Source organism: Pezoporus flaviventris, unplaced genomic scaffold, assembly GCF_033815535.1.
Source record: "Pezoporus flaviventris isolate CSIRO_AGI_PZ_B2104156 unplaced genomic scaffold, CSIRO_AGI_Pfla_v1 ptg000015l, whole genome shotgun sequence".
NCBI classification, from domain to species: Eukaryota; Metazoa; Chordata; class Aves; order Psittaciformes; family Psittacidae; genus Pezoporus; species Pezoporus flaviventris.
In genome coordinates this window covers 41,111,742-41,139,709 of record NW_026892563.1, presented here as the reverse complement: position 1 = coordinate 41,139,709, position 27,968 = coordinate 41,111,742, and the positions used below count along the sequence as shown (strand labels likewise).

General features: G+C 46.2%; 2 protein-coding genes across 8 annotated transcripts in view; one reads left to right on the top strand and one right to left on the bottom strand.

The window, feature by feature from the left end:
• The window catches only part of ZYX (zyxin), a 26,404-nt gene extending 10,289 nt beyond the window's left edge, over positions 1-16,115 (bottom strand). Inside the window, exon 1 of one of the 6 annotated variants that reach the window (XM_061454306.1) lies at positions 16,012-16,115. The gene's annotated coding sequence lies outside the window, so the exon portion shown is untranslated. Of the gene's footprint in view, positions 1-1,360; positions 1,466-1,697; positions 1,816-1,978; positions 2,217-9,099; positions 9,194-15,598; positions 15,647-16,011 lie in introns of those variants that run through there. The other 5 variants (XM_061454305.1, XM_061454304.1, XM_061454302.1 and 2 more) reach the window with 5 other exon arrangements.
• FAM131B (family with sequence similarity 131 member B) overlaps positions 16,054-27,968 on the top strand; it is a 25,769-nt gene continuing 13,854 nt past the window's right edge. For both annotated transcript variants that reach the window (XM_061454308.1, XM_061454309.1), the window contains exon 1: positions 16,054-16,187. In XM_061454308.1, coding sequence (XP_061310292.1) covers positions 16,160-16,187 — 28 coding nt within the window. In that variant the 5' untranslated portion in view covers positions 16,054-16,159. The remainder of the gene's footprint in view (positions 16,188-27,968) is intronic.

Genomic DNA, 27,968 nt, shown 5'->3' with positions numbered 1-27,968 from the left:
ATTTCAAGCCATCCCCATCCAGCAGCTGCCCCTGCTCATCCTCACTTCTGTTTATCTGTCCACACAACCCAGGCCAAACAGGCTGACAGAGGCTGCTGGCCTCGCAGAAACACCCACAGCCTCGGGTACCACCTAAGTACCCAACAGTACTGTACCTTTCAAGTAGGTACAGTACCACTTAAGCCTTACAAGAAACACAGAGCTTATGCAAGTCCTGTGGCGCTATTTTTAACAGCTATTGGGGAGGGAGTGTTACACCAGCAGACCTCATCTCAAATCCTTCTTGTCCTCACATTTCCCCCTCAGGGGAGAGATTTTTTCTTCCTGCTGTCACAGCATTTAAGATGACTCTAGTGGAGCTATGAAGAAAGATGCCCCCAAAGGACACAGTCAGGATACTTGGTTGCCTCATACACTGCTCCTCTCTAACAGAGAGCAAGGAGAAGTAGGACAAATCCCAGTGACACCTCCTTCAGCAGCAGGGTCACCTCCCAGAAGGTCCCATGGTGGGTCTGCCACCTCTTGCGTACCCAGACAGCTTTCAGCTCTTTGACACCGCTTCCAAAAACTCAGCTACTTTTCCGGGGTAGCAAAAGTGGGAGGAAACAGAGAGCTCAGTGTTATTTTTCCCCCTCTGTTGGTAGAAAGCAGCTCGGCTCCAGTCACACAGGCAGCCCCCATAAAAGCCGGCCCAGCACTGTGGGCTGACACGCCGCATTGTCTACTTCCCCTATTTGCCAGCTTCCTCCCAACCGACGGGAGTCAGAAAGAAAACTATAGCAAACAACACAGACTACGTAGTGAACAGATTAAACAGATAAAGGAGCTACGGTTACCTTCATTCCCTCATACAGACTAATTCCAGAAAGTTCTCCCAGCCTGGCCCGAAGTTACAAAGCTTCAAAGAGAGCAAAGTTCTATCAGCTATGCGAGCTGCAAGGTAGAGCCTTAAAACAACCGGACTGGGAGAGGGACATTCAGATCTACAAAGGTCTCCCACACATCCTGGGCTTGCCTCCTCCCTACGCACGGAGGGGGAAACGGGAGTTAAAACCCCCAAAAGCCATGCAAACACATTCAAAACGTGAGGAAGTTCTGCGACTTTCAAGTACTTGCGCCTCCGCTTTCCTCGGGGCACTCCCAGAGAGGCAAAACCTCCCGAATGAAACAAACTTCACGCACAAAGAGCCCCAGCTTCCTCTCTCTCAAGCACATCTGGGAAAAACCACTCCATAGGTGTCCCGTACGCACACAAAAGAGAGCTCGTCCCGAATAAAACCAAGCAACACCTTCCCCCATCCCCCACTGCTGCAGCTACACCGGAGCTGCCTCCATTTCACTGGGAGGAAAGGAAGCTCACCAAGGCACACACATCCCCCGAACCTCTCTTCTGCGCACCGTCCATCGACCAGAAAGAGACACTTGGCGCACGGCGAGCAACCCTCCCGGCAGGAAACGCGCCCTCTCCCCGGACGCGGAGGCACCCCAGCACTTGCTCAACGCCAGCCCCAGCGCTGCAGACAAAAGCTTCTTCGCTAAGCCCAGAGAAGGGACTCACCTCTGGGGACGGCGATGGGGAGTACGCGGCACCCGGAGCCGGCGAGGTTGTGCTGCCCCCAGCCCGGCCGGGGAAGCAGCGGCAGTGGAAAGGGGGGGGAGAGAGCAGCGGCCGAGCCTCGCCGCTGCCGACAACTCACCAAAAAAGCCTCGCCCAGGCAAAGTTGTTTGACCATAAAAGGAGAGAGGCTGCGCGAAGCTGAGCTCACTCGCTGGGGAATGCGACTGAGGTAAGGGGGGGACGGCGCTCACCGCCCGCCGACGGGGCGCGCAGGGGCGGCGGTAGCCGCGGGCGCAGAGACCCGGAGTGTGTGTGTGTGAGGGGGGCGTCTCTCCGCTCGACCGCAGTCACAAAGCAGAAGCGTTTGCCGGGTTCCCCCCCCTCCCGCCCCAGCCCGCGATTGCGTTTCCAGCCCCTGACCTGAACTGTAGGAGGAAATGGAGCAGCTCTTGGTGAGTCAGGGTCCCTGCTGGCCTCGTCCACGCACGAACCAGCTGCGGGAACATCTGACTCACGCCGCCCCTCCCCAGCCTTCCAGAAGTGAAAGCAAACATCAGATGACTCCGCCGTGCAGAAAAGCGACGTGTTGTACTGGCTGCGGGGCTAAACACTGAACTGGTTGATATAAAACACCAGCCATTTGAATTGCTTTGTTGGCTTGCATGTGCTGCACACTGGTTTTGTTTTTATCGCAGTGCTGGCTGCGGGTTCAGTCCTGCTTTTAGACCAGCGACAGCCTGACCCAGCACAACAGGGCATGTAACTTTCAACTCCTGCCTTTTCTTCCTCTCCTTGCTTCTAAGCTGCACAGGGAGAAGGGATGCCAGTAAAGACAGAATTCATGTGCTTTGCACAACCATTGTACTTTGGAATTTGGTCTTAATGTGGGGGTTAATACCCCTACTGTTGCACATTCCCTGGGGAATTACTGTATTTAGTAATGCTCAGGAAACGTGGGGCTTGTCTGCTCCCAAGACTTGCCTATCAATCAACGGCATTAGTATCTTTACTGCGACTTACTCACAGGTGGGTAAGCCACAGACCACACCAGTTAGACATCCCGCCCTCCCGTGTGCACTACTGCAAAATGGTCACGTTAGAGAGCTATGCAAAAAGGCTCACCAAGGCTTAAGAAATCAAGTGTAAACAAAGCTTTAATTTTCCAAGCAAGGTCTGTACAAAGAGGTAATCTCTCTTATTTAACCAGCTTATGGAGCTGGTAAAGCTGGGCCCTCTCTGAGGTTTTTCATTGTTACATACCATGTAACCCATAGCAATGTGTAGCACTGAGCATCTCCTTACATAGCTGCCACTGTTGAATTGTTGATTTACAGCTATGAATTGCTTAGGGATATGTAGCTCTTGTATAGTTACTAAATAATTCTGCAGTTGCTGCTGCTTTTATAGGCATGGCATCAGCCCCGTTACCTCCCATGATTAATGCACAAAGTAATTATATAGGATAAGAAAGGTATCTCTGTGCTGGGTCTTCTAACATTGTCACTCTTCTAGTGCAGACCATCTTCCTCCTTGTTTGGGCAAAGCTGTCAGTGCAGAGCTAAAAAGATTTCATGGTGGAATCGCTAACCGATTTCTGGAGCAGCACAGTGCACCTTACACAATCAGCCTGACCTCGGAGCACCCTGCCACTGTTCCCTGGGCTAGCCCTGACTCCAGAGAAAACAAAGAATGTCTCAGACTGAGATTAAAAAAGGGCTGAGAGAACATAGAAAGAAATCTGTGCTCTGATGCTTTCTGGCCACAACCCTATAAATCCAGATGCTTGCATGTTTGATTTCTCACCAAGGTGGGGATGTTAAAAGCTCATGAAGGCAGAAAAAGCCTTCACGATCTGTGGGAATAAGAAAAAGAAAGGCAGACCCTCTTCACTGTGAGGAAACAGATAAGAAATGGAGAGGTGTTTAGCAGGTTGGACCTGTGAAAGCCAGAATTCTCAAACTGGAATACATCAGAATACACAGGGGGAAACTCTTAACTTGGTTTCATGCTTCAGTGGATTTAAAGTTTGTGCTTTAAAGAAAATAAGAACCTCCTTATGCTAGCGACCTTCCTCTATGCAATTCTTTGCTTGGAAGAGTAGGTGTTTTTCTGCTGCAAACTGGAATCGGTGCCTTGAGATGTACACAGGTATACTCAGTCTCATTAGCTGAAGCAAAATCCTAGTACTGAATAGGCATTTAGCTCTCTAGGTACAGAGATGGATCAGCAGGTATACTCAGCTTGGTGTACCAGACCTTGTAAGTTCTGGAATTGGCAGCAGTCCTCTCCATAAATCACTTTGTCCCATGCCTGAAAAAAGCATTGTGGTATTTTGGAGTATATGTTGTGGTGTGAATGCTACTCCACACCACGGGTGAAATGACAGAATAAAGCAGAAGGGATGGGATCCAGAGGGACCTTGACACACTTGTGAGGTGGCCAATGCCAACCTCAGTGAAGTTTAACCAAGCCAAGTGCAAGGTCCTACACCTGGGTTGGGGCAATCCCAGGCACAGCTACAGGCTGGGCAAGGAAGAGATTCAGAGCAGCCCTGCGGAGAAGGACTTGGGGGTGTTGGTCGATGAGAAAATGAACATGAGCCGGCTTCAGTGTGCACTCACAGCCCAGAAAGCAACCGTATCCTGGGCTGCATCAAAAGGAGCGTGACCAGCAGGTTGAAGGAGGTGATCCTGCCCCTCTGCTCTGCTCTCGTGAGACCTCACTTGCAGCACTGTGTGCAGTTCTGGTGTCCTCAACATAAAGAGGATATGGAGCTGTTGGAACAAGTCCAGAGGAAGGCCATGAGGATGATCAGGGGGTGAAGCACCTCCCATATGAAGGTAGGCTGAGAAAGTTGGGGCTGTTCAGCCTGGAGAAGAGGAGACCTCATAGCAGCCTTTCAGTATCTGAAGGGGGCCTATAAGGATGCTGGGGAGGGACTCTTCATTAGGGACTGTAGAGATAGGACAAGAGTGATGGCTTTAAACTGAAACAGGGGAAGTTTAGGTTAGATATAAGGAAGAAGTTCTTTACTGTAAAGGTGGTGAAGCGCTGGAATGGGTTGCCCAGGGAAGTTGTGAATATTCAATCCCTGGAGGTGTTCAAGGCCAGGCTGGACAAAGCCTTGGGTGACGTAGTTTAGTGTGAGGTGTCCCTGCCCATGGCAGGGGGTTGGAACTGGATGATCTTGAGGTCCTTTCCAACCCTAACTATTCTACGATTTTATCTCAGTGAAAGTTAGTTAATAATTGGTGATGCCACGTAGAAGTCCCATGTTTTTCCTAAGCAAAGAGAAGTTCTGACTTATATCCTTGTTGCATCTCTGATACTTCTTTAGTCATATAAATTCTGTTTAGTCTAACCACATTTTATTGATTAATGCTAAGCTGCTACTCATAAGCTTTCCCTGTGCTGTATTAAATTCTATGTCTGGGCCTACTGGCAGAGTTGGGAGTATATAATGGGTCTGCTTTGGTTCCCAGACTAAGAGGTGCAGACAAGGTCAGGCCCACACTGTCTAGGGTAGGGCCATCTGCAGCAAGCTGTCTGCATCCGTATGGACCAGCAGGTGTAATACACCCTGGTGAGAGCTCTCCTGGGATCTGTTGTGCTCCCACAGCACAACCCTCTCCTGATGGGTTTCTCATTCCCTTCCTCACACAGGGTGTTCGGCATGTGAAAAGCTACATCTGGCATAGGTTAACATGTGCCACAGCTGCTGCTCCCACTCTTTACGGATGCTGTGATACGTGCAGAGCTGCCCTTCCCCTGACCAAATGGCAGCTTCAAGTGTCTCAGTCCCCTCGCAGGATGCGTGTCAACAGCTGGGTGCCAAACACAGCTGCCCTGGGGACAGCAGAGCCTCCAGTCCTCATGAGCCCAGTCATTCTCCTGCATCTGTGCAGCTGGCACGCAGTCAGGAACACTGTTTGCCAAGGTTATGAGAAGTCTCTGAACAACCAGCTACCCAGGACAGATAACTGGTGTCTCTCTGCTGCTTCCCTTCAAAAACCAAGTCTGCCGACAAAGCACACTTCAGAAGTGTCCCTCCCCAAGCAGGGGAGCTGTTCAGCAGCTACACAGAGCCCCTGTGATGGCTGAGAAGGGTCACTGTGGGTCTTTAAATCCCACTATGAAAAGTATTGCACAGTACACATGTATATGTACATACTTCAGAAAGTCATTCTAGCCATACATATACAGTTAGATTACTCTGACTAAAACACTAGAATAGGCCATGAACAAACCAACCCCAGAGCAAACCCTTGCTATGCAAGGGAAGGAGCTCCATTTCCAGCACTCCCACATGACAGGAGCTCCTTGGCAGGACATGCAGCTCCCAGATGAGTTACCACTGTTATTATTACTGGTTTATAAAGCTATTTCTCCAGAGCAGTGTTGCTTTTCCTGGGTCTCCCACCTTCTTCCCAAGACCTTGGTATGTGGTGTTTGTCATGAGAAGAGCCTGATGGGTCCTACCAGCAATAATCATTTTGCTTCCTCTTTATTTGACCTTTATGGCCATGGTCTCCAAAACGGTGTCCTCCCAAGGTGGTCATCAAGCCTCTTATCTTAAGGATAAGAAACAAAAATAAGATTTGATAAAGGATATATCTGTACTGAAAATGTATTTTTGAAGTAAAGCAGAAAATAGTGTGGATTAGTGCAAGAGCCATGTATTGTATCCAAACCAATGTTGGTCATGCAGTGCAAGATGACCACAGCAACCTCAGATGTAACACCCTGAAAGTGAAAGAGCCTTCTTAGTCACTTCTAGTTGTCCACTTGCTTTGGGAGCCACTGGACAGCCTGCATTTCTCCAATGCAGTAAAATGGCATCAATTTTTTCCTGATCCAAGAAAGAAGAAATCTGTATAGAGGTCCAAATTTGAATGTACATGTGGAATACTGTCTGCATCCATTCCCTCCTAAGTTTCAAAAAGAGGCATTCCACAGGGGCTAGACTACACACTGCAAATGAGTCTTCCTGAGGAATGGAATAGAGAAGGGTAAAGGGTATGGTTCAGTACTGAGAGGAATGCTTTGAAGAACCTAGGTGAAGTTTTGGACTGGCTCATTGCCTCAAACTCCTCAGACTTGGTATCACCACAGTTATCAGCCCTTTGGTGCCAATAGCCTAAATTCAACTTAATGACCTAATTTTAACCTTATACTTGCAGTGAAGGTTAGAGGGACACTGAATTGTAGACTCTTTTTGACTATTCTTAAGCTCCTGGCTTAGTTTCGAGGCTGGAACAACTCCCTGAATAGACTCAGCATTTATTTTGTCTTTCAGCCTACACCAATGAGAACCCTCTAGTATGCTGTATCCTATCTTCTTTGCTCCCTTACCAGATTATACCAGAGTCCTACATTTCCATTTGTGTTTGCTTTTGACTTGAAAATTGTTCTCCAAATCCCTGCACCTCCAAGCAAGGAATGGAATTTCAAGCTACCTCGTTGGTGCCAGCAGAATTCCACGCTCCCAAACATAGCAATTATTTATGTGATTTGAGGGACCACGAGACCAGAACTCTTCTCATCTACAATTGTTTCAAGTCTTTCTCACAGCTGAAGAAAGAGTAGTATAAATATGAAAGTATGATAAATGTTCTCTTACCTACTGCAGATTTGGAGAGATAGAAAGGAAAAGCAGCCTTCTGTGAGAGCAGAGAAAAGCCAAGATCCCCCAAAGCACAGAAGACATGCTCTTGCATTAACTGTATGTTTCATGGCCTTACTACATGAGAATGGGCCTATGACACTAATGTGAGAAGTGGGAAACTTTTCTGAAACATTGTAGTGGCTCAGTATAGTATTATACTGTGAAAAAAAAACCAACCCAACCAACTCCATATATTGAAAGAATGTATATGTGGATTCCAGTTAAAATTGCTTTTCTGACAAAAACATGGTCAGAACAGGGTTGGTGGAAATGTAAAGATGCTGGGTAAGGACAAGCCACTGCTCCTCAGACTGAACACGGTTTTCAGGAACCTGTGCTAGTGAAAGATGTCTCTGCCCATGGCAGGGGGGTGTTGGAGTGGGTGATCTTTAAAGGTCCCTTCCAACCCAAACAATTCTAAAGAAAAGTACTTGCAGGCATTAAAACCACCAGTGATTCATGGCAGGGGTACCCAACTGCAGTTGCTTGGTCAGTCACAAACTCAACCAGGTGTATGGAAAACCAGCACAACTGTGTGCCAGCACAAAAACACAGCAGTGTTAAAGGCAGCCCTCCTCAGCCCTGGCCAGCAGGCATTCTCACCTGATGGGTGCCTCATTCCAAGGCAGTAGCACTCCCTATGCGACAGGGAAGTGACAGGATTACTGGTTGCTACCCAGGCTGGTGGCTGGCTTTCCTGCACATGGACTTTAGCCCAGTACTGATACATATGCCTCCATGTACTGTGCATCAATAAACATTATTATTCCAGAAGTTTCTAGTGGCCACCTCTTGAATTGCATTGCCACAAAACCCAGGAAGTCAGGGTATTTCTTTCAAAGATCAGCTATGATCACAGTGGGTTTGAGGACAGGATGCTCTTCTTTCCTGGCCTGCTTTTGGTAGGGGGATGTCTCCTAGCCAGAAGCACCATCAGGATGTTAAGGGTTGTAAGACAATAAGAAGGTACCAAGGCAGCCTCTGAGATCCTGGTCCTCAGGCTTCAGTAGAGAACACAGGAAGAAGCAAGGCCCAGATATGCTTATTAAAGAGGCTGTGAGAACATTTGACCCCAAAGACTTGTAAATACAGAAAGGAATGGAAGAGTCACCTTCAAATAAGCATTCTGGATCCCACCCTATTCCTTATGGAGTGCAGCACAGCAGAGCAGGTAGAATGTATTCACATCCCCCAGATACAGCAGCAGGCCTGACAAAAATAGTTTGAGTCAATGTTGATTTGCCAGAGCCTACTCACAGCAGCTGTTTACTCTGTGTTATACGGCAGAGGGTACTTTCTGGAGATTCTTTAAATATGAGGGCTATTTTTAAGTCAATATTTTGCTTCTGGATATATTATACTATCAATTTTTCAGATACAAGAATTCAGCAGTGAGGACAGAATCAGTAGCTGTTTTAAAAACAACTGTTTTCTTTGTTCAGACTGGATTTTAAGGTTTGGGGTATTTTCATATGTTTTTAGTAAGATTTAAAGAACTCCAAAACCACATTGCAGAAAAACAAGCCCCTTATTTTTAAAAGAGTTAGTATCTGCAATTTCTATGAGCTCCTACCTCTCTGTCTCTAGTGTATCAAAGGGAGAGGAGATGACAACTGATGTTTTGTAAGGCAAAAAATATTGTGCCTTTTTACGTAACACTGGGAATTTAAGAGAGCACATTAACTGCTTGCAGATTGTTTTTACAAATGCAGTCTAAGCAACCCCACTAGCATAGATTCAACTGACGTGGATGCAGAGCCTAATACACACCTCACAGTTGTGTCAATGATGGCATCTGTTTTCCTAGTGCACATCATGTACCCTTTTTAACCCTCCAAAGCTGCCTCCTCACACCTCCCCTCTTGGCACTACCTACCTGCTGATCAGGAACCTGCACACTCTCAGTGTGACAGCCATAGATTCACCAAGTTCCCTTTTGCTCACATTCCTGGAATTTCCTTTAATTTTTCCTTCTTATTTGTTAGCATCTGCTGAGCCATTCCTGGCAGGGAAGGAGTGAGAAAGAGTCGCTTATCTGTGAACTCTCTCATCTTCCCATTTCATGTGATGGTGGAAAAAAGCCCCAGGCCATAGCATTAGAAACTGGAATTTCAGACCTCAGCCCAGGCTACCTCCTGTCTCATTCAGTGTGAGCAGGCATTTAGCTGGTTCAGACACAAGGTAAGGATATAAGGATGCAGAATAGATTTATGAAAGATCCTTGCCAGAATGGTGTTGCTGAGTGGGTGAAGCCTATGATAGATGAAGCAAGCTAGACTGGCTAATCCTTTGATACTGAGCTTTGATATTATGAAGCAGTTTCAGAGAGCAGTGGTTCTCCATGCTCAAATGGAAGGTGATGCATGATCCCTGTGCAGTAGGTCAGTGTGCTACAAAGGCATTGGTGAAATCAGAACAGACCAGACCACACCACCACAGTTCCAGATGGTAAATTCCTTTTCTCTGTCTTCTGTGAAAGTCTGGAAATGGGAACTGTATGAAAGATGAGATCTTAATATATATGGAATTGAATGTGATACTTCTGCATGACTCTGGATAAAAATCAAATGTCGACAAAGATGCTGAGAGAATATTACATTTGCTGAAAAGCTGCAAACCAGTAATGTTGTTCTGAACCCCCCTGAAACTACAAATCCTTAAGAAATTAAAATTTGCTTCAGAAATACATTGTTTTAAAATTCGACCTGCATCAAAATGAGTGTTTTTAAGGTATGTGGCTAACAGCAAAGTACTTCATTCCTCTGAGTAAGGTTGTCCTTAATTTGGGACACTCCATCAGTGTTCAGTTTTCAATAGATAATGCCAGGATATGCAAAGTGTGTGTCTCTACTTCAGCAGCATGGGCCAATCTGAGAACTCGCCATGTAGGGGAAGAGGAAAAGTAATGTTTTGGTGCTCACCATTACCTCTCTTTAGCAATATGGGACAAAATCCCAGGAGGAATTTTTACAGGTACACTCTCGGGGGTGTGGATTGATCAGTTCCGTCACTGCACTAAACTAAGATGCTCTCATAAAGTTTTTGAGGAGCACTGGATGCAGGCAGAACAAGATGACATTTGCTCAGATGTAAATGTAGGTAAGCATGAGCTTACATCACAGCTTGCAATGCAAATATATCCTACGTCTATACCTCCACCTATTGTCCTTTTTAATCTTCAGATGATTCACACAGCCTCAAATATTTTCCCACCTTGAAAGGACCCAGACTTACACTTATGTCAGATAAGTCACACCACTTCAGGATCTGAACTACATTGGTACTGCTTTTTTTATTCTTTGAACCTCATAAAAAGCCTTTCTGTTTGTCTTCTTCACCAAATAAGCTCTGAACAAGAAAGAACAGTATGAGTCATTTTGCTATTTCATTTCCTTTTTGGTCCCCATGAAAATCCTATCAGTAGCTAATACAGCTTGAGATAGAATTAACTCTTGTGGCAAGTACTCCATTACTCCTATGAAGCAATCAGAAATCTCTGCCAGAAGCAGCATTTACTGGGGAATCCATACTGCCAGTGGCAGGAGGCCAGCAGAGAAGCATATTGGAGCAACAGTCCCTGAGGACGATTCCTGCCTCTACAGATCTGATAGAGATACTATTTTTGTAAACATCTCCTACTCATGAACTTCATAGGCCTCTGTATTTGTTCCACAGCTGAAGACACATCTTGCAAGCAGCATGTAGGACGTTTCTCCATGTCTTTCTGGGACAGTAGTTGGTCAGGCCACAGGATTTTAAATAAGGATTCTTAAAAGGATCAGAAAGGGAGGAGGTGGTGAATAATCGTTTTTCAGAGCCTGTTCATGGGAGGATAGACATGGTTGCCAGTGAGACCTCTAGGGGGACATGAACTAATGTTAGGATGAGGTGAGTGAGGAGGTGGCTGGTCTCTTCTCCCACGTAACAAGTAATAGGACAAGAGGAAATGGCCTCAAGCTGCACCAGGGGAGGTTTAAACTGTATATTATGAACAATTTCTTCACCAAAAGGGTTGTCAAGCATTGGAACAGGCTGCCCAGGGCAGTGGTGAAGTCACCATCCTGGAAGTGTTCCCAAACTGTGAAGGTGAGCCCCTCAGTGACATGGTTTAGTGGTAGCCTTGGTGATGCTGGGGTAACGGTGGGACTCGATGTTCTTAAAGGTATTTTCCAACCTGGCTGATTCTATGAGTCTATGAATAATAGAAGGAAGACATTTTAAATTATTTGGGGATTGTCAATGTTTACTTCCAAGTGGCAAGACTTCTATTGGTAATTCTTTTTCACTTTAACTGGTTTAAATGGCAGCTAATGCAGATGACAAGGGCACATTACCTACTAGGATACAATCTGTATCCCTGATAATTAACTGATGAATAAATTTGATCAGCAGGTATGACAGTGACAATAGCTCTGTATTTTATAAGCAGTGTTCTTTAGAAAGAAGCTGTTCCAGTATTTATAAGATCTTTATATAGAGCTATAGGGAACCTCTAGAAAAGTAGGTTTAGTAGATTTATCAATGGCTTATAGAGAAGATAAACAATGCTGAACAGCCATCTCTTAAAAGGCAACCAAACAGTTAACAATTTACTGCATAAGTGTGTCTTCAGGTTTATGATAGAGGTGCCTTAGTGTGGATTTAGAACAAGTTGTGAAAAATCAGAGCTTGTTCTGAAACTGCTTTGTTCTGTGCTGTAACCAGCCCCTCTACTGAGCACAAGGTCACTAGCTTTAGCTTTCCTGGAAGTATGTTTTCCTCCCCTTACCACTGCTGCTGACACCTATAAGAGTGCCCACTCTGGGTGCGAGGGATAGGGGGAAGAGGCTCTTAGAGGCATGGATCTGTGCCTGTTTTCAATCCCAAACCAAGGAGCACACACTAAAAAGTTGATTATGGCATCTCAGTCAATTCCTCTGTTGTGCTCATGGCAATGGTGCAGGACTGGGGGAAGAAAAAGGCCAAGGAAGCTTAATGTTGCCCTTCCACCCTCAGCATCCTTGACCTAGTTCAGGCAGCCCTGAAGCTCTGCTCTGCAAACAGAAGTTCCTAACAGCTGGGACCTACAGCTCATGATAACTCGAACACAGCCACGCTCTTCCTTCTCTCTTGCCCAGCATACTTCTCACAATATGGTCTGTCAAGGGGGAGGTCTACAGCTCTACAATAATCATACAAATAATTTAGGGGGTTGCAAGTAGCTGCTTCCTACTGCTCCTTCCTTCTGAGATACCCAGATATGTAAAGAATCCATTTACGTTTGTCTCTAGATACTTAAATGACTCCATCTCATGACCCTGACGGAAACTTAGAGCTGAAGATCTTTCAGACCAGCATTTAAAATCAGCCCCTATAAAATGTATTTCATACACAATTTCCTACATGAAATTACAGCCTCATTTTTTAAGAAGGCTATTATTTTCTCAATGCTTAGAGAAAATATTCAGCGCCTGTCAGAAAGCGTAGTTCAAAGGAAACAAAACAATGTAGGTTTTGGCATTTACCTCCTGTTCCTTGCAGCATTAGTGGGAAGAATAGTGTTGCTCAGGAACAGCAAGGACAGAAACTGTGGGGGACAGTTAGATTTATACTCGGTTTTAGTTCCCTGTTCAAAGATTCAGTTCTGTCACTTCCCTCCTACATGATAACTCCCATGAAGTCATATTCTCATGAAATCATATATTTCTTCAGAATGTAAAATAGCTGCTGTTTTCTTATGCTACTGTATGGTAATTGTTTTGTAGCCAAATTTAATTAGTAAAGGTTCTAGGTATTGATTGCTTATTGATGATGAGCTCCCTTTTGTATGGAACCTCCAGTACAGAAGAGCCAAGGAACTGTGTCAAAGCTCATAGATGATTGTCTAACCAAGTCTTCCCAACTTCTACTAAGAATTAAACTTACTTTAAATATGGACATTTGTGTATACAGGATCCATAATGAATAAATGTATGAGAACCAAAAGATGAAGAGTCTATCCTTTGATCAAACTGACTATGTTGAAAATGGCAGACAAAGCATGCCAAGACAGGTAGTGTGTCCAACGGCTAAGTGATATTGATTCCAAATAAAAAAAGAGAGAGCTTGTGGCATCAGAACATGCAAGACAGCCATGAAGCAGTCCAGTTGAGTATAATCCTCCTCCTTTCCAGTTCTCTTTCTCTGCTGTGCATACCTGACACTTGCCTTGCAGCAGCACAGGTGCTCGCCAGATCCCTATGTAAACCACCACCTGACTAAAGCAGCAGAAGACCAGCCTATCAAGAACTGGAAAGCTGCTTTTCAGACAGGGCAAGTGCTGGGACTTGCTCAATTGCCTGTGGAATCACACCCTGAGGCTGAAGTCAGAGCAGACCGATGTAGATGGTATCGTTCCTTAATGAAAGCCAAACTGCACTTGCTAGGACCCAGCATATGACTTTGAGCTTGAGACAAAGTGATAGACAAGCAAAAGCATCACACAGGGGCAATAAAGACGAGTCCATGTGACTTACCTGAAGCCTTCACTGCAAAAGAAGCCACAGCAGAGATCACTCACAGTGCAGAAAGGAGGTTCACAGAGGAACAGATTTAGACTGGGTGGGCGGGTGAAGAGGAGAAGGGGATTAATGTGAAACCAGAATTCCTCTGGGCAGAGGAGCAGCTGTGTCAGTTAACACATCTCAGGCTACAGTGAGGTGCAAATGCTGTTTGGTGAACTCTTAAGGACAGCTGTCCTGATCTGTCTACAAGAGACTACAGGTGACAACAGTAGCTGGGCAGTCACTAACCTACAACAGGTTTATCAGGAACAGGCTTTGCCTCTTAATACAGCACTCCTCCATTCTGATTTGCTTTTGTTTCCCCTTTCTTTGTATTTATTAGCCCTGGAGGTCAATATGGGTCCGCTTTTCAGAGATTCTGAAACACCTCTGGTTAACAAAGTTCCATCAGACCCATGGTTTCCAAGCATTTTTACAACTTAGGTTTCAACAGTGCAGATACATTGGGAAAAATAATATAACTGCATATATTCAGACATTCCTACCATTTTTTCTGTCCTTCCTACCATGAATTTTAGTCTGTGAACTGACTTTGTGTGAGCACACTTCCTGCTTATTCTTCCACGTGAATATTATCTTCTCTCCTTAGGCTGACTGTAAGTTGTGAATGGGAAAATGAATGAACCTACCTGTTCCCCATTACCGCTGTTAATCAGGACTGTTCTTCTGTCATGACTTGGCAACGAAGATGCTCTGAAGGCTGCAGCACCTCTCCTATGGAGACAGGCTGAGTTGGGCTTGTTCAGCGTGGAGAAGAGAAGGCTCTGATGAGATCTTAGAGCAGCTCCCAGTGCCTAAAGGAGTTGCAAGAAACCTGGAGAGGGGCTTTTTACAAGGGACTGTAGGGGCAGGACAAGGGGAATGGCTTTAAACTGACAGAGGGGAGATTGAGATGAGCTCTTAGGCAGAAGCTCTTCCCTATGAGGGTGCTGAGGCGCTGGCACAGGGTGCCCAGAGCAGCTGTGGCTGCCCCATCCCTGGCAATGTTCAAGGCCAGGTAGGACGGGGCTTGGAGCAACCTGCTCTAGTGGAAGGTGTCCCTGCCCGTGGCAGGGGGTTGGAGCTGGATGAGCTTTGAAGTCTCTGCCAACCCAAACCAGTTTATGATTGATTCTATGACTTCTCAGCAACACAGACCAAAAGGATGAGAACAAAATGGCTCATTTGGGATCAGAAAAATTCAATTGGCTGTTACTAGAGATTGGTGGAAGGAAGCCGGTGAGATCAGCGAGGCTTTTGGAGGGAAGCACAAAAGGACAGGGAGAAGTCATGAGCATTTCAGAGATGGGAGGTGAAAGGAGCAGAGTGGGGAGAGTCTGCAGTGGTGGGGAGGTGGGCCAGGAGGACACTGCCTGTTGCAGCTGCTGTCAGGTAAGGTAAAATGTGGCCTGTGAAGGGAGCAGAACCTAACAGCATCTTCTCCATCTGGAAAGATCCCTCCTCAGCGCATGTTACCGGGGAGGATGCGGGGGAGGCCTCTTTCTTCCACAGGGTTGAGCTTGCTTCTTTCACCGTCCGGCGGGGAGCGGCAGGGCAGCGCCGCGCATCTGCACCCTGGGGGGCTCTGCAACGGGCACTCCTCACAAGGGATTGCCGCGGGCCGCCCGCTCCGCCTCAGCCGGCAGCGAGAGCCGGGCCCGCCCCCCGGGAGGCAGCCGCTAGGGGGCTGCCTGTAATCGAGTCGGGCCGGCAAGTGTAGTTACCGGGAAACAGCCGCCCCCCGGGGCCCCGCGCCCCTCGCGTCTCCTTCCGGGGCCGCTCCCGCTCTCCCCTCCCCGCCTCCCCCCGTCTCTACCTGCTCATCCCCCGCTCCCGGCCTGCGCCACTGCTCACCTGTGCCCGCCCCGCTCCGCACCGCAATCCCGGCGGGCGGGCGGGAGGAGCCCGCCCCGTCCCGCCCCAGGCGGGCGGACCCTCGCCTCCGCCCTGCCGCGGGTCCCGGCCCTCGACCCCCGGCCCGGCCCGGTCTGGCCCTTCCTCTCCGGGCCGCGGAGACCGGCAGCCAATCGGAGCGGCGCTACCGGGCTGGAGCTGTTTACCCAATCTCAGCCCGCCTCCCCGTCGGGGAGCCGCCGAGGGGGGAGCGGGCGGCGGGGGGCACGGCGGAGGCAGGGACGCGGCCGCGGAGAGGGAGCCGCAAGGGGAGCGCAACAAAGCGCGAAGGCGAGGCGGGGGTAGATGACAGCCTGGCCCGCGGGCTCCCCTCCAGTCCGCGTCGCCCCGGCGGGGGCACTCCGCGCTCGTACCTGACCATGACCCCGCGCCGGTCCCGGCTGGGCCACCCCGGCGTTTCCCGCTGAAGGGACTGGCTCCTTTCCGACCTCCCCCACTCCCTTTCTCCTCCGCCTCCTCGCTGCTGAGGCTGCCGCCTCTTCCCGGAGCCCTGCCGGAGTGATGGGCTGCATCGGATCCCGCACTGTGGGTAAGGCGTTGGCAGGGACGACGGTAGAGGGATGCTCGGGCAGCGGCGGCCCCAGCCCTGATAACGGCACGACGGCCCCTGGCACGAAGGGCGGCGGTTGCCCCTCGCAGCCCCCCTCCCGGCTGCCCGGGGCCCGTCCAGCGCCATTAGCGGTGCGCGACCGTTCCGCACCTCGCCATGCCCCGGGTCCCCCGTGGCGCGGCGCGGCTGTGAGCGCCGGCCGCTGGCCTAGGTGCTGGCGGCGGGGCCGGGGGCAGCGCGGCTGCGGGGCACGCAGGGGCTGGCGGAGCGTGTCCCGTGTCACTCGTGGCGGAAGGTCGCGGAACATGTGGGTCAGTGCGGTGCCTCCGGAGGAGGGGGGGGGGTGCGGGGCGTGCCTCCCGAAGCGGGATCAGGCGGCCGGCGGCTGCCTCCTTTGCTCGGTAGCGGTTTATTGTTAGCTGAGGATGCATAACGGTGCATGATCTGCACGTCTTCTTCCCCTTCCCCCTACGCAGACTTCAATGGAGAGCAGCAAACAAAACTGAATCCCTTCCCTCTCGCAGGGCGAGGGGACAGAGTGGGAGGGATCGCATCTTTCCACTGGGCCATGCGGATTTCACAGCAGAGGATCCCAAGCCTTTAAACTATGTAACCTAGCTCTCCCCTCCTACACACTTGCAGATACCAGGGGATCCCTTGATCCCTAAGCACAGGTCTCTACAGGTAAAACCAGCATCTCATGGCACGCTTTCCTCCCCACAGGAGAATTTCTTTCTGTGCAAACCACATGTGCAGACGTTAGTTACGTGGGGATGTGTCATTCAAGACACCAAAACAATCTCTGGGAGAATACCAGAGCTAATTCGGTAGTATGTGTCTCTCCAGCCTTTCCACAAGGCACACAGGCACTGTGTTGTCTGTGGGAAAAGGAAACCTTCGAGGGCAAGAGAGTTGAACCATGTCCCCAGAATAAATCTGAGGGACCGTGTCAAAGCCTGCTGCTGTGACGCTTCTTGGCTCAATGGGAAAAGCCCTATGTAAGAGCACTTCCAGGGAGTAACTTACTCCTGCAGCAGGAACCTTTAAGCCACAGACTCCAGTTTCTACTTTGGGATTTAATCCCCACAACCAACCCATGTCTTTTACCAGTCTCAAACATCTTCAAGACCTAAAGAAGTCTGTTATGGCTTTTGTAATGTCCATGTGGCAAAGTTCACTGCAATATTTCCTTAAGCTTCTTCAAGCTCTTTACCTGGATGAGGTAAAGACATCCCTGTAGCATATCAAAACATGTATTGCCTCCCTCTCCTGCCTTTCCTGTATCATCCACACATGCACATTGCCAAGGGCTTTTTTATCCTGTTAGCTAGAAAATTATATATACCCCTTTTCCCAATGTGTGTCTGAGCTAGCATTAATTCTTGGTTTCTCTCCACAACACTGCTCAAATACAGAACAAACACAAATCTAGTAACATCCACTCTCCACTCCAAACTGTGGTTAAGCTGTCATACTTTACCACATAGGTATTGTTCCTGTGCATGGCAGCATTTTTGTACTCTGTGACCTGGAATCTGTGTTACAGAAAAGCTTTGTATAACTGAGCTATTAGCCTGTATCATTCATATATATATATATATATATATATGTATATATATATATATAAAAATGTCATACGTATATGTGGGCATAGATGAAAATATATGAGAACATCTGTACATTAGAATTATGATGGGATAATTCGCTTTGTCTGCAAATTGCACTCAGATATAGACCTTCATGGTGTAGTTATTGAACATTCCATACTGTAGTGACTTTTGGTTTATTCAATATATGCTCATTTTAGATGGTGAGAACACAGTGGACATTAGGGACCTATTTATACAGTTAACTGAGGAATTTTTCCTTAACCTTATGTTATGAAGGTGTGTTAAGGGGAATTGCACAACCATGATTCTAATCTCTATGGGAGTCAGATATGAGTGTAGTAATAGTGTCTGATGCCTGCTTCATCTGAAACTTTTACACTGTTTTGCTTCAGTAGGGGCTTCGTCTGTTTTAAGTCCTAGAGGTTAGACTGGGTGAAGGTGGGATCCATGAGTTTTACTTGGAGTTCTTGGCTTAAGGAGGTTTGTTCAGAACAATTCCTATTTGGCAGCCTAGATTTTTCATTCCAGCCTTCCTGGAGATATTGGGAGGATCATTCAGATCTGTTTTGGAAAATCAGTGCTAGGTCTGAGTTCTAGGATGTGGTTGGAAACTAACACCCTAGCATGAGTAGAGCTTTCTGTTCTTGCTCTATAGTGTATCTGGTATTTTGCAGGTTTAGTTCAATATACAGGCTCTGTATTGCCTTTCCAAGACCATGTAGGTCCTGGAGATATAAGAAGGGTGATACGCTTGTATTGGTTTTATCTTGGAATTTGCATGGAGCAGATTTTGAACTCAAATTCTGGGAGGTTTTAATTAGGGATAGAAAGCTTGCAATCAGTCACATTTAGTTTATTCACCACACAAGGGCTGGTGCAGGATTGTGCCCTGAGCTTGCTCCGGGCCTTTTTCCATTCCACTTTTAAGCAAGCCACATGATTTCTCCATCTCCCGCAGGGATGTTTTACTATGATCTAGTTAGATGTCATAGTTTGCACATGTTTAGTGATACGCAACTTTACATTTTCTTTGCTAAATATGAGTTTTCTGGTTATTTCTCCCTAGCGAAAAGTAACTGAGAGGGTCATAACTGAGCAGCTCCATATGCATAAAATTGAAATGGAGTCATATAATATAGAATCACAGAATCAACCATTACCCCAGCACTGCCAAGACCACCGCTGAACCTTGTCACCGAGGGCCTCATATACATGACTTGTGAACACTTCCAGAGCCGGTGACTCAAGCACTGACCTGGGCAGCCTGTTCCAATGCCTGAGCACCCTCTGGGGAAGGAATTGCTCCTCAGCTCCAGTCTAACCCTCTGCTGGTGCAGCTTGAGGCTGTTTCCTCTTGTCGTGTCACTTGTTCCTTAGGAGCAGAGACCCACTCCACCTCACTACAACCTCCTGGCAGGCAGCTGTAGAGAGCGATAAGGTCCCCGCTGAGCCTTCTCTTCTCCAGACTAAACTCCCCAGGTCCCTCAGCTGTTCCCCATCACACTTGTGCTCCAGGCCCTGCCCCGCTCCAGCACCTCAATGTCTCTCTTGTAGTGAGGGGCCCAGAACTGAACACAGGATTCCAGTGCCCAGTACAGGGGGATGATCACTGCCCTGGCCCTGCTGGCTATGCTATGCAGGATGCCGTTGGCCTTCTTGGCTGCCTGGGCACAAGCTTCTCATGTTCAGCCCTGTCATTCAGCACCCCCAGGTCCTTTTCCATGGGCAGATTTCCAGCTGCTCTTCCCCAAGGCTGGAGCGTTGCGTGGGGTGATCTTTCAGTCTTATAGAGGACACCAGAAATCACAATGGTAATAGTCAAATCAGGATTTCCTAGGGTATGAAAAAAGCTGAAAAGTGATCTTGAAAGATTAACCTGATACCCAGTCATCTTCTCCACAGATGCACCCACTTACACCTCAGTGTCATACGTGTGCTTTGTGTTACATGGCATGATAGCAATTACACAATGAGCATTGCAGCTGGTTTCTTCCTCTGATAATAGCTACAAGTCAGGTCTGCATATTGGTGATGATTACTCCATGACAGTTCCCAGAGAGCTGACTAGTGATACTCCTCACAGCTGGGACTTGATTTCAGTGATGTAAAGGAGGTTTTCACTGAAGTTGCTGGACAATCAAGGTTGCAAAACCCATCTGGGAACTTGTAGATACTTGACTGCCAACTCAATGCAAAAGTCACTTGATTACTGTCAGTAATTTAAGATTTCAGGCCTGCACAGACATCTGAATGCATTGCAAGTGTACCTTTGACCACGGCTTGGACATCTCCTGATCCTGCCTTTTCTGGCTATTGTGACAAGATCTCTCTTAATTCCTTGAATAGATTTAAATGAATAGAAAGCTCAAGCCTATTAAAGTCAAGATTGCTCTCTGTTTTTTTTTTCCCAGTGATGTCTCTGATTTCTCTCATGTCTTTGCATGGGAGGCTGCAGCAAACACGGTTTGTGAAGTGACATAAGATAGTGGAGAAATATTCCAAGGAATTGAGCACTAATAGTACTTCTGGAGTGTGGGGAAAGAAAACTAGAGATGCTCACACTGGATATCAGGAGAAAGTTTCTGACCGTGAGGAGTATCAAGCACTGGAAGGGGTTTCCCAGGGAGGTTGTGCAATGTCCATTTGTTGGGGTTTTCAAGACCAGAAAAGATAAAGCCCTGAGTTACCTGGTCTGACCTCATAGCTGACTCTGCTTTGAGCAGGAGTTTGGACCTTAAGGGGTGCCTTCCACCTGAATTATCCTGTGATGCTATGCTCTATACAGATCTAAAGCCTGGAGTTGTTGCGTTTCTGAGTCAGGTTAGACCTGTTGCTTTACTCCTGTTCTGCCAGAGGATCCCTGCTCTTCTATGTGTCATTAGTACACTCCTGTACGCTCTCAGTAGTTAAAGGAAAGTGACAGTTGTGGGGAGCACCATGTGCCAAGGCCTCCCTCACCATAACAACCCCGGCTGTCGGCTGGAGTCCTCCCCATGGGTTTTTTTTTGGTCTGGCAATTTTGCAAGAAACAGCTCAAGTGACAGGCTCATGCACAGAGTTATCTTATCAGTCATGGGCCATGCAGAATGGAAAAGGCAGTACTCTTCATTTAGCAATCTCTGGGTCAAATCTGACCTGCCAAAGGTAGCTGGCTGGCCTGCTGGACTCCCCTCTACAAGGAATGGTCAGTGTACTGTCAAGAGGGAGGAGTACATGCTTTCTGTGTTGCTTTTTCACTGGATGTGCTATACGAAATGTAAATGAGTGGCTTATAGTATTCACAGTAGGAGAAGTGGAGCTAAAGACCACCTACTTCGAATGTAGCCACTTTACATTTAGCAGAGTGGGAGCAAAGTAAGATACTGACAGGAGAGGGGGTAAGCAGCTGGAGCAATCAATGAGCAGCCCCTTCATTTTTCTTCCTACTCATCCCCCCCTCACCCAGATCTGAAGGTGTGTGGAGTGAGATCTGCTATGGCAAGTGTAGGCTATGCACATGGAGTGTGAAAAAGTGAGACATAAAGTCTGCATAGATGCATCATGTCAAGGGGCCCAGTGTCCAGTTTCTCCCTCCTTCACCTTCACCACATAAGTGAGTCAGTGAAAACAAATAGAGAGAGAAGCCTAGGAAAGGAAGTGGTAATGTAGAAGGAAATTGAGTCATGGCCTTGCAGATATGTTCATTTACTTGCATGCACACAGGTGGGAGGGGAAGGAGCGCAGAGCTCTGTGTAGAAACCTCCGCTCTTTACGGAATGTGGCTAAAAGAGTGGGAATACATGAAGAAGGGCATCTGAGTGTTTTGTTCCTCTTCTACCTGGGGGGAGAGACAAGCTGAAGAGAAGGACAAAAGGACAGCTTTCCTTCTAGATCAGACTGCTTTGTGCTTAGTCTCATTTCATTATTCCTCCTTCTTCCCAGCCTGGCCTTTCTTCTTTCAAGCAGTTCTCAATCTGATCGCTTTAAGAACTCATCAGCTAAAGAGCTCTGGGATAAGAACTTATATCTGCCAGTAAGGACCTGAACAAAGATTGCCTCCTGGACCTAGCAGCCAGTTGTCATGAAGCCTGTACAAACTGATGACCTGTGAGGCCCCTCTCTCCCTTCTCAGAGTTACTGAGATAGGTTAGGCTTTGAAGTTGTTGTGGGGAGAGGGCTAATAAATAGCATGATTGCTTAAGCCTAGCTTTAAAAGAAAACCATGCTAAAAACCATGTGTAAAGCAAGTGTACCAGCAACTGTCATAGTATAAGAAACCAAGAAAACAAGTGTTTATCATGTTACTGATTGCCTGAAGCCTTTTGTGGTTTTTTTTTGGTGGAGAATACAACAGACATGATTTTGGTGAACAGAAGTGAAGGACAGCATATTGACTTTGTGAACTCTTATGGGCGGTAATATGAAAGAATTATGAGAGAAATTACAAAGGAGCTAATGGGGAAATGGGAGTAATGAATAGCATTTCATTGGCGAGACTGAGCTGGGAGTCTGACTTTCAGAGACTGACATGTATTGAAGTAGAAAAAGTGAACTAATCAATGCATATTTTAGGCCTGTTTTCTTTGGGGGGAAGTAGGAGAAAAATCCTTTTCGGCTCATTAATAAGATATGCTCTCCGACAGCAACCAACCATGATTTTAGACTGATAAGTACAACAGCCATTTCAAAGTAACTTGCCCTCAAGTGTTTTTAAGCAGTTGGATACAAAGTCAAAGGTTTGTTTTTCAGCAAGGCTTGAAATAGTGAGGGAGTTCTGGAAGTGAAAAGCTGAGGTTTCATTATAACTTTAAAAGTTCTGTGAGATGATCCAGGTCCTTAATTTTGTCAATCTGATACAATTCCCCCTAAAATCTGAGGATGACAATATGCCAGTCAGAATGGGCTTGTGCAAAACAGGTCCTGTCAAGCTAACTTCGTTTCATGACTTCTATGGGGCCCCCTGCAGCCAAGTACTTCTATGATAGAAGTACCTTTACCTACAATCATGGTAATGGCTCTAAAATACTAGATTGGTAAAAGAGAAAAACCCACAAATCAGTTAGCAACCAACTTAGTACCATAAGATTCTTCAACTAATAATGCATGAATACAGTATGTATTAAGTGTATCAAAATTCAATAGATAGTAAAATAGTAACACAGAAAGAATCATTGTTGAAAAGCTTGTGTTTCTCATGGGATCCCACATTTCTCAGTACAGTTGTCAGTAAAATACTGATCTTGGTAGAATTTGCAAAGACTGGAAGAACTGTTAAAAATGAAAAAGATAAATCACTGATACGGAAGTTTCATTCATTTGGAGTACTGACTCTTGACATACAGTGTGTGTTTCAATCTAACCAAATATGAGTTCATATGTCTAACAGCAGAGTGTGAACAGCATTTACAGGACCAGAGCTCTATGTCAGAAAGCATTCACACTGAAAAAGCTTAGAGACATATGAACGGATAATCAGTAAATCAACAGCTACTATTGATATGCTGCAGCTGAAGAAGTTAATGTGATTCTTTGATGTATTAAGAGCTGAGTATTGAATAAGAGAGGTTCTATTTTCACTGCATTTGGCACTTGTGAAAAAGAATTTTTTACATGCACTGTGTCTAATTCTGTTATTATCACTTTGAGAAGTACTACAAAACTGAAGAATGGCCAGAAAATAAACATGAAACCTTGAATGAAAACGTACAGAAGTGACTCGATGTCAATGTAAGTGTTACAGTGAATTAACCCCCCCCAAAACCACCTGATTCTTCAACCTAGCAGAAAGCAGTCAGGATGTGATGGAAGGGTGGCAGACACATGCCGGTTGCAGACGAGGCAAAAAATTTAGTGGTAAAAACACTTAACTGTTGGAATAATTTACTGAGAGTTGTCCTGAGTCCTCTGTTACCTGAACACATGAAAACCAAGATTAAAAAAACCCCAAAAGCTCTAGTTCAAGCACAGCAAGAGAAAGTATAATTAACAAAGCGCCTCTTCATTTAAGAAGGTCAGATTAGATGATCAGGATGCTTCAGTGTGAGTATAAGCTGAAAAGTCTCAAATCCAGGATTATACTAGACTTTTAAAGGAGAAAATAGTTTGGTGATCCAAATGGCTAGCGCATGGGTTGATGTTCCCCATGGGAAAATTAGTTTTAGGGATTATACTACTGACCATTTCTGATCACTGGCCAGGATTGTGACAGCAAGCTGTGACAGCCAGAGGGAGATCAAAGAGCATGAAGCTTAGTATTAACAGGGATTTCAATTAACCCTACTTGTAGTCTGGCAAATGAAATGGTTACCTCAGGAGCCATTCTAAGAGCCCGTAAAAGACAAGTAACTTGCCTTGTGCAATAGTTAGGAGGATTTAGTGATACAGAGACATTAAGATCATAGCAGAACTGCACCCTTCACCCCTTGCCACCAGCCTGTAAACAATAACTGTTTTGTGTCTGTTCCCTGTGGAAGAAGTTGTGGACGTTGCACTTTCTGATGCACTTTGATACGTCAGAAGATCAGCTTCAAATCAAAGCTGCAGTAAATGAGGTTGTAGAGCAGGTAGACAAGAGTGTATTGAGTCATCAAATGGTATTCATACAAGACTTCTGGAGAAATTTGAGGCTGAAAGAGCTGAACTACTAGCGGTGATTTGTAAAGCCTTCCAATGAGTTTGGTACAAGAGGTTTGGAAGGTAGCTAATGCGATGCCAGTTTTAAAGGTTATTTTGATATCTTGGAAACTGTAGGCTAGTAAACAAGATACACCTAGCAGGCAAGCTAACAAACATTACTTTACTTTAAAGAGCAGAATTAGTGTATGCATGGACAAATAAGATGTACTGAGAAAGCATCAACACTACCGTTGTTAAGGAATACCACACCTTGTAAGTCTTAGAAGGGGAGTCAACCAGCATATTGACAGAGGAGATCCAATGGCTATAGTCTGCTTGAATCTGCAAAGCACATTCGTAAAGGTCACTCACACCAGGCTGTTAAAGACTTGAATCTGCCTGAAATTAGGAAGTAGCTGGGTAAAATATAGGAGGCAAGCTTTCAGATTTGTGTGCATCTATGAATGATATGAAAAAAGGGGGGGAATAATGAGGTAACAAAGTAAGATAATTAGAGTAATCATTTGGGGGTGCAAACCAGAAATCTATCTGCAGAGATTTGCAAAAGGATTTCACAATATTGAATGACGACATGTTAAATTTATGAGTGACACCTGAGGCAGATAAATGTAAAATGATGCACACGGGCAAAGTGATTCTAGTGTTACATTTGCAGTGCTGGGTTTTCTGAGTTTACTGTTTCCATGCAAGAAGGAGATCTTGGGGTTATAATGAATAGCGTAATTCTAAATACCAGTAAAAATGCCAATCAAATGTTAGTAATTAGGAAGAGTATAGAATAAAATGAGAAACAACATTATACTGTGCATAAATCCATCCTATGCCTTTATTTTGAATGTAACGTGTTGCCCTTGATTGTCCATTCACATTTCAGAAAGGACACAATTGAACTGGAAAAGATTCAGAAAAGGGCAGCAAAGGCATGGTGTGATTTATGTGAGGAACTATTTAAATGGATAGGGATTTCTCAAGTATGGAAAAGAGATTGATTAGGGGAAGTTATGATGGACATCCATAAAATCATGTGTTTTCTCTGTGATATGAGCAGCACGGAGAAAATGAAGAGGGGAGAATATTTCACACTATCTATTTCAAAACAGAATCTAGATCTCAAACGAAACTAGCAAGTGGCAAAACCCAGTGCTTCTTCATGTAACACTGAGTTAAATTGTGGAACTCTTTGACATCGGATGCTATGGGTACTAAAAGTTTTCTTTAGTTTAAAAAGTGAACAGAGGAATAGACAAAAACACCTTTAAAAGTTACTAAATACAGAGGCAACATCTCTGTCTCAGGATCTACTTGAGGAGAAGCTGAGGCAAAATATCAGTACTGTTTAGCCTGCTCTTACACTCTTTCTTACACATCCACTCCCACTTTAGGGACAAGCTGGTATCTATCGAAAACAAACACTAAATGCCTACTTTCCCCCTAACTCCCAAAAGAAGAGGTTGAAGAAAAGAAACCAGGGAGAAAGACAATCATTGAGGTGGGATGGGTTACGGTGGAGGAGAAGTAGGAAAATAAGAAAAGAGAACAGGGTAAAGACTAACAGGCTAAGCCCAGGACAACAGGAAAGCAAAGAGGAACAGTTAGCAGAGCACCCCTATATTTCCATGGTATCCAGGGACTGGTAGAGGCTGCCTAAGTGATGCCCTGCTCAGAACAAGGGAATAGAAATAGCACTGCTAGTTGCTGGGATCTTGGGTTTTCTTCCTCTTAGAGCTGGAGATGAGAAACGAGGTAGTTGATAAAGAGGGCCCAGAATTTAGTAGGTCTTGGGATGGGAACTGTTGAAGTAAAGATGTGAGAAGTGCAGCCAGAATCTTGATGATAAATTCTGGAGGAGTCAGAAGACTGGCATACTTGATATACAGAGATGCCAGTCTCCCTGTCATTGCATAAGAGACATGAGTCAGGGTGTCCTGTGAGCAAACATGTGCCTCTGCTTGATGGAAGATTTTTCCAGCTTATATTCACAGTCATCCATTGAATTAGTTCAGAGCAGAAACTGGCCACCAGGGTTCCTCATCCTCTCCTAAAATGAGTGGTCCTACAACCGTACATCGTGGTTGGGTGTAAGGGGGAGGAACTTGAGCAATCAATGCATGAATATCTACATACTCTTCTTCATACTATCTACATCTTCATACTATCTACTATCTACTATCTACTTCTGAATATCTGCATCGTGTTCTTCATACATCTTCATACTCTTCTTACAAGTGTTCTCAAGAGAGGTCATCTGGTTGTCCAAAGCTTACTGAAGTGTCTGAACTGGACAGGGAGTCACAGGTTGAGGCCTCAGAGATATCTCCTTGGAGCTAGGTGCTGGAGGAGACTACCTTCCTATGGGACTTGCCTGAGGTAGGACATGGTAGTATTATCTTTGTGTTCTACGCTATACACTAGGCAAGCAGTGTGGGGTTGATCTAGACTCACTGACCATAGACCCAGTGGCCCCCAGTTTTAGTGATGGTGCACGGATGGTCCTTCCATTTCAGCGGTGAGGTTTCTGCCTGCATTTGGAGGTGAGTTTTGTTCAGCTAAGGCTCAACAGGGAGATTTCCCCTTGCTGGTAATCATGAGGGAGCTGAATGCTCCAGAGAGCTTCCAGGTTGTGAGGAGGGCCTTGTAAAGCACCAGTAGTTCAAGGAAGTCTTGGAAGAGGCCTCTTGGGTTACTAGTGTAGAATTACAGACATCCTAGAGATGGTGGGGAAGGCACATGCCAGCACAATCCAAGCTGGATTGTCCAAACCGTAAAAGACCACCCCCAAATCCAGTATTTTCTCTTGGGGGCTGGTCAGTGTTGCACTGGGTCGTTGATGCAGTATTGAAGCATTGAGTCAGCACTCATTGGTTGTTGATGATCATAATCCTCCTTGATGGAAAAGTTGCTGCATCATTTCTGACCACCTCTGCAGCTATTCAGGCGCCTTGACCTCCCTCGTATCCCAGCTAATAGCCAGGAAGTGGCTGTTAGCACAGAGGTGGGCTCTCCAAGCAGGAAGCACTGCCTTCCTGGTGGGAGGTTGCTAGCTGCCTGCTTATCACCTGTTTCCAAAGATGCGATGAGACCTCTTGACTCAGTTTGCTTGGTCAGAGGAAGATGCTACATAGGTGTCTTGGTTGACTCATGTGTCTCAGGTCTTCTTGGTACCAGAGGGAGAAGAGGCATGTCAGTGGACTTAAACCCACATGACTACACACAGCTTTAGTTCTGTGAGCAGCAGGCCCATCACACCCTAATAGACAATGCAGAGGAAGGATTTTATGACGATTGGAGTAGCAATGGCTGGAATAGGGCAGCTCTGACTCACTCCCCTTTTGAAGCCAAGAGGACCCTGCTGAGTTTAAACAAGCACTCTGCAGTTGTACACCCCATGAAGCTGAAACTAAATGCCTTCAAGGTCCCCACAAAATAGCCATTAGCCATTCTGTTAAACCCTTTCTCCTGGCTGGGGGACCAGGAGGAGGAGAGTTAATGACAGTAATCTGTGCTGAGGAGAAATACCGTGCAGCAGTCCCTCCCT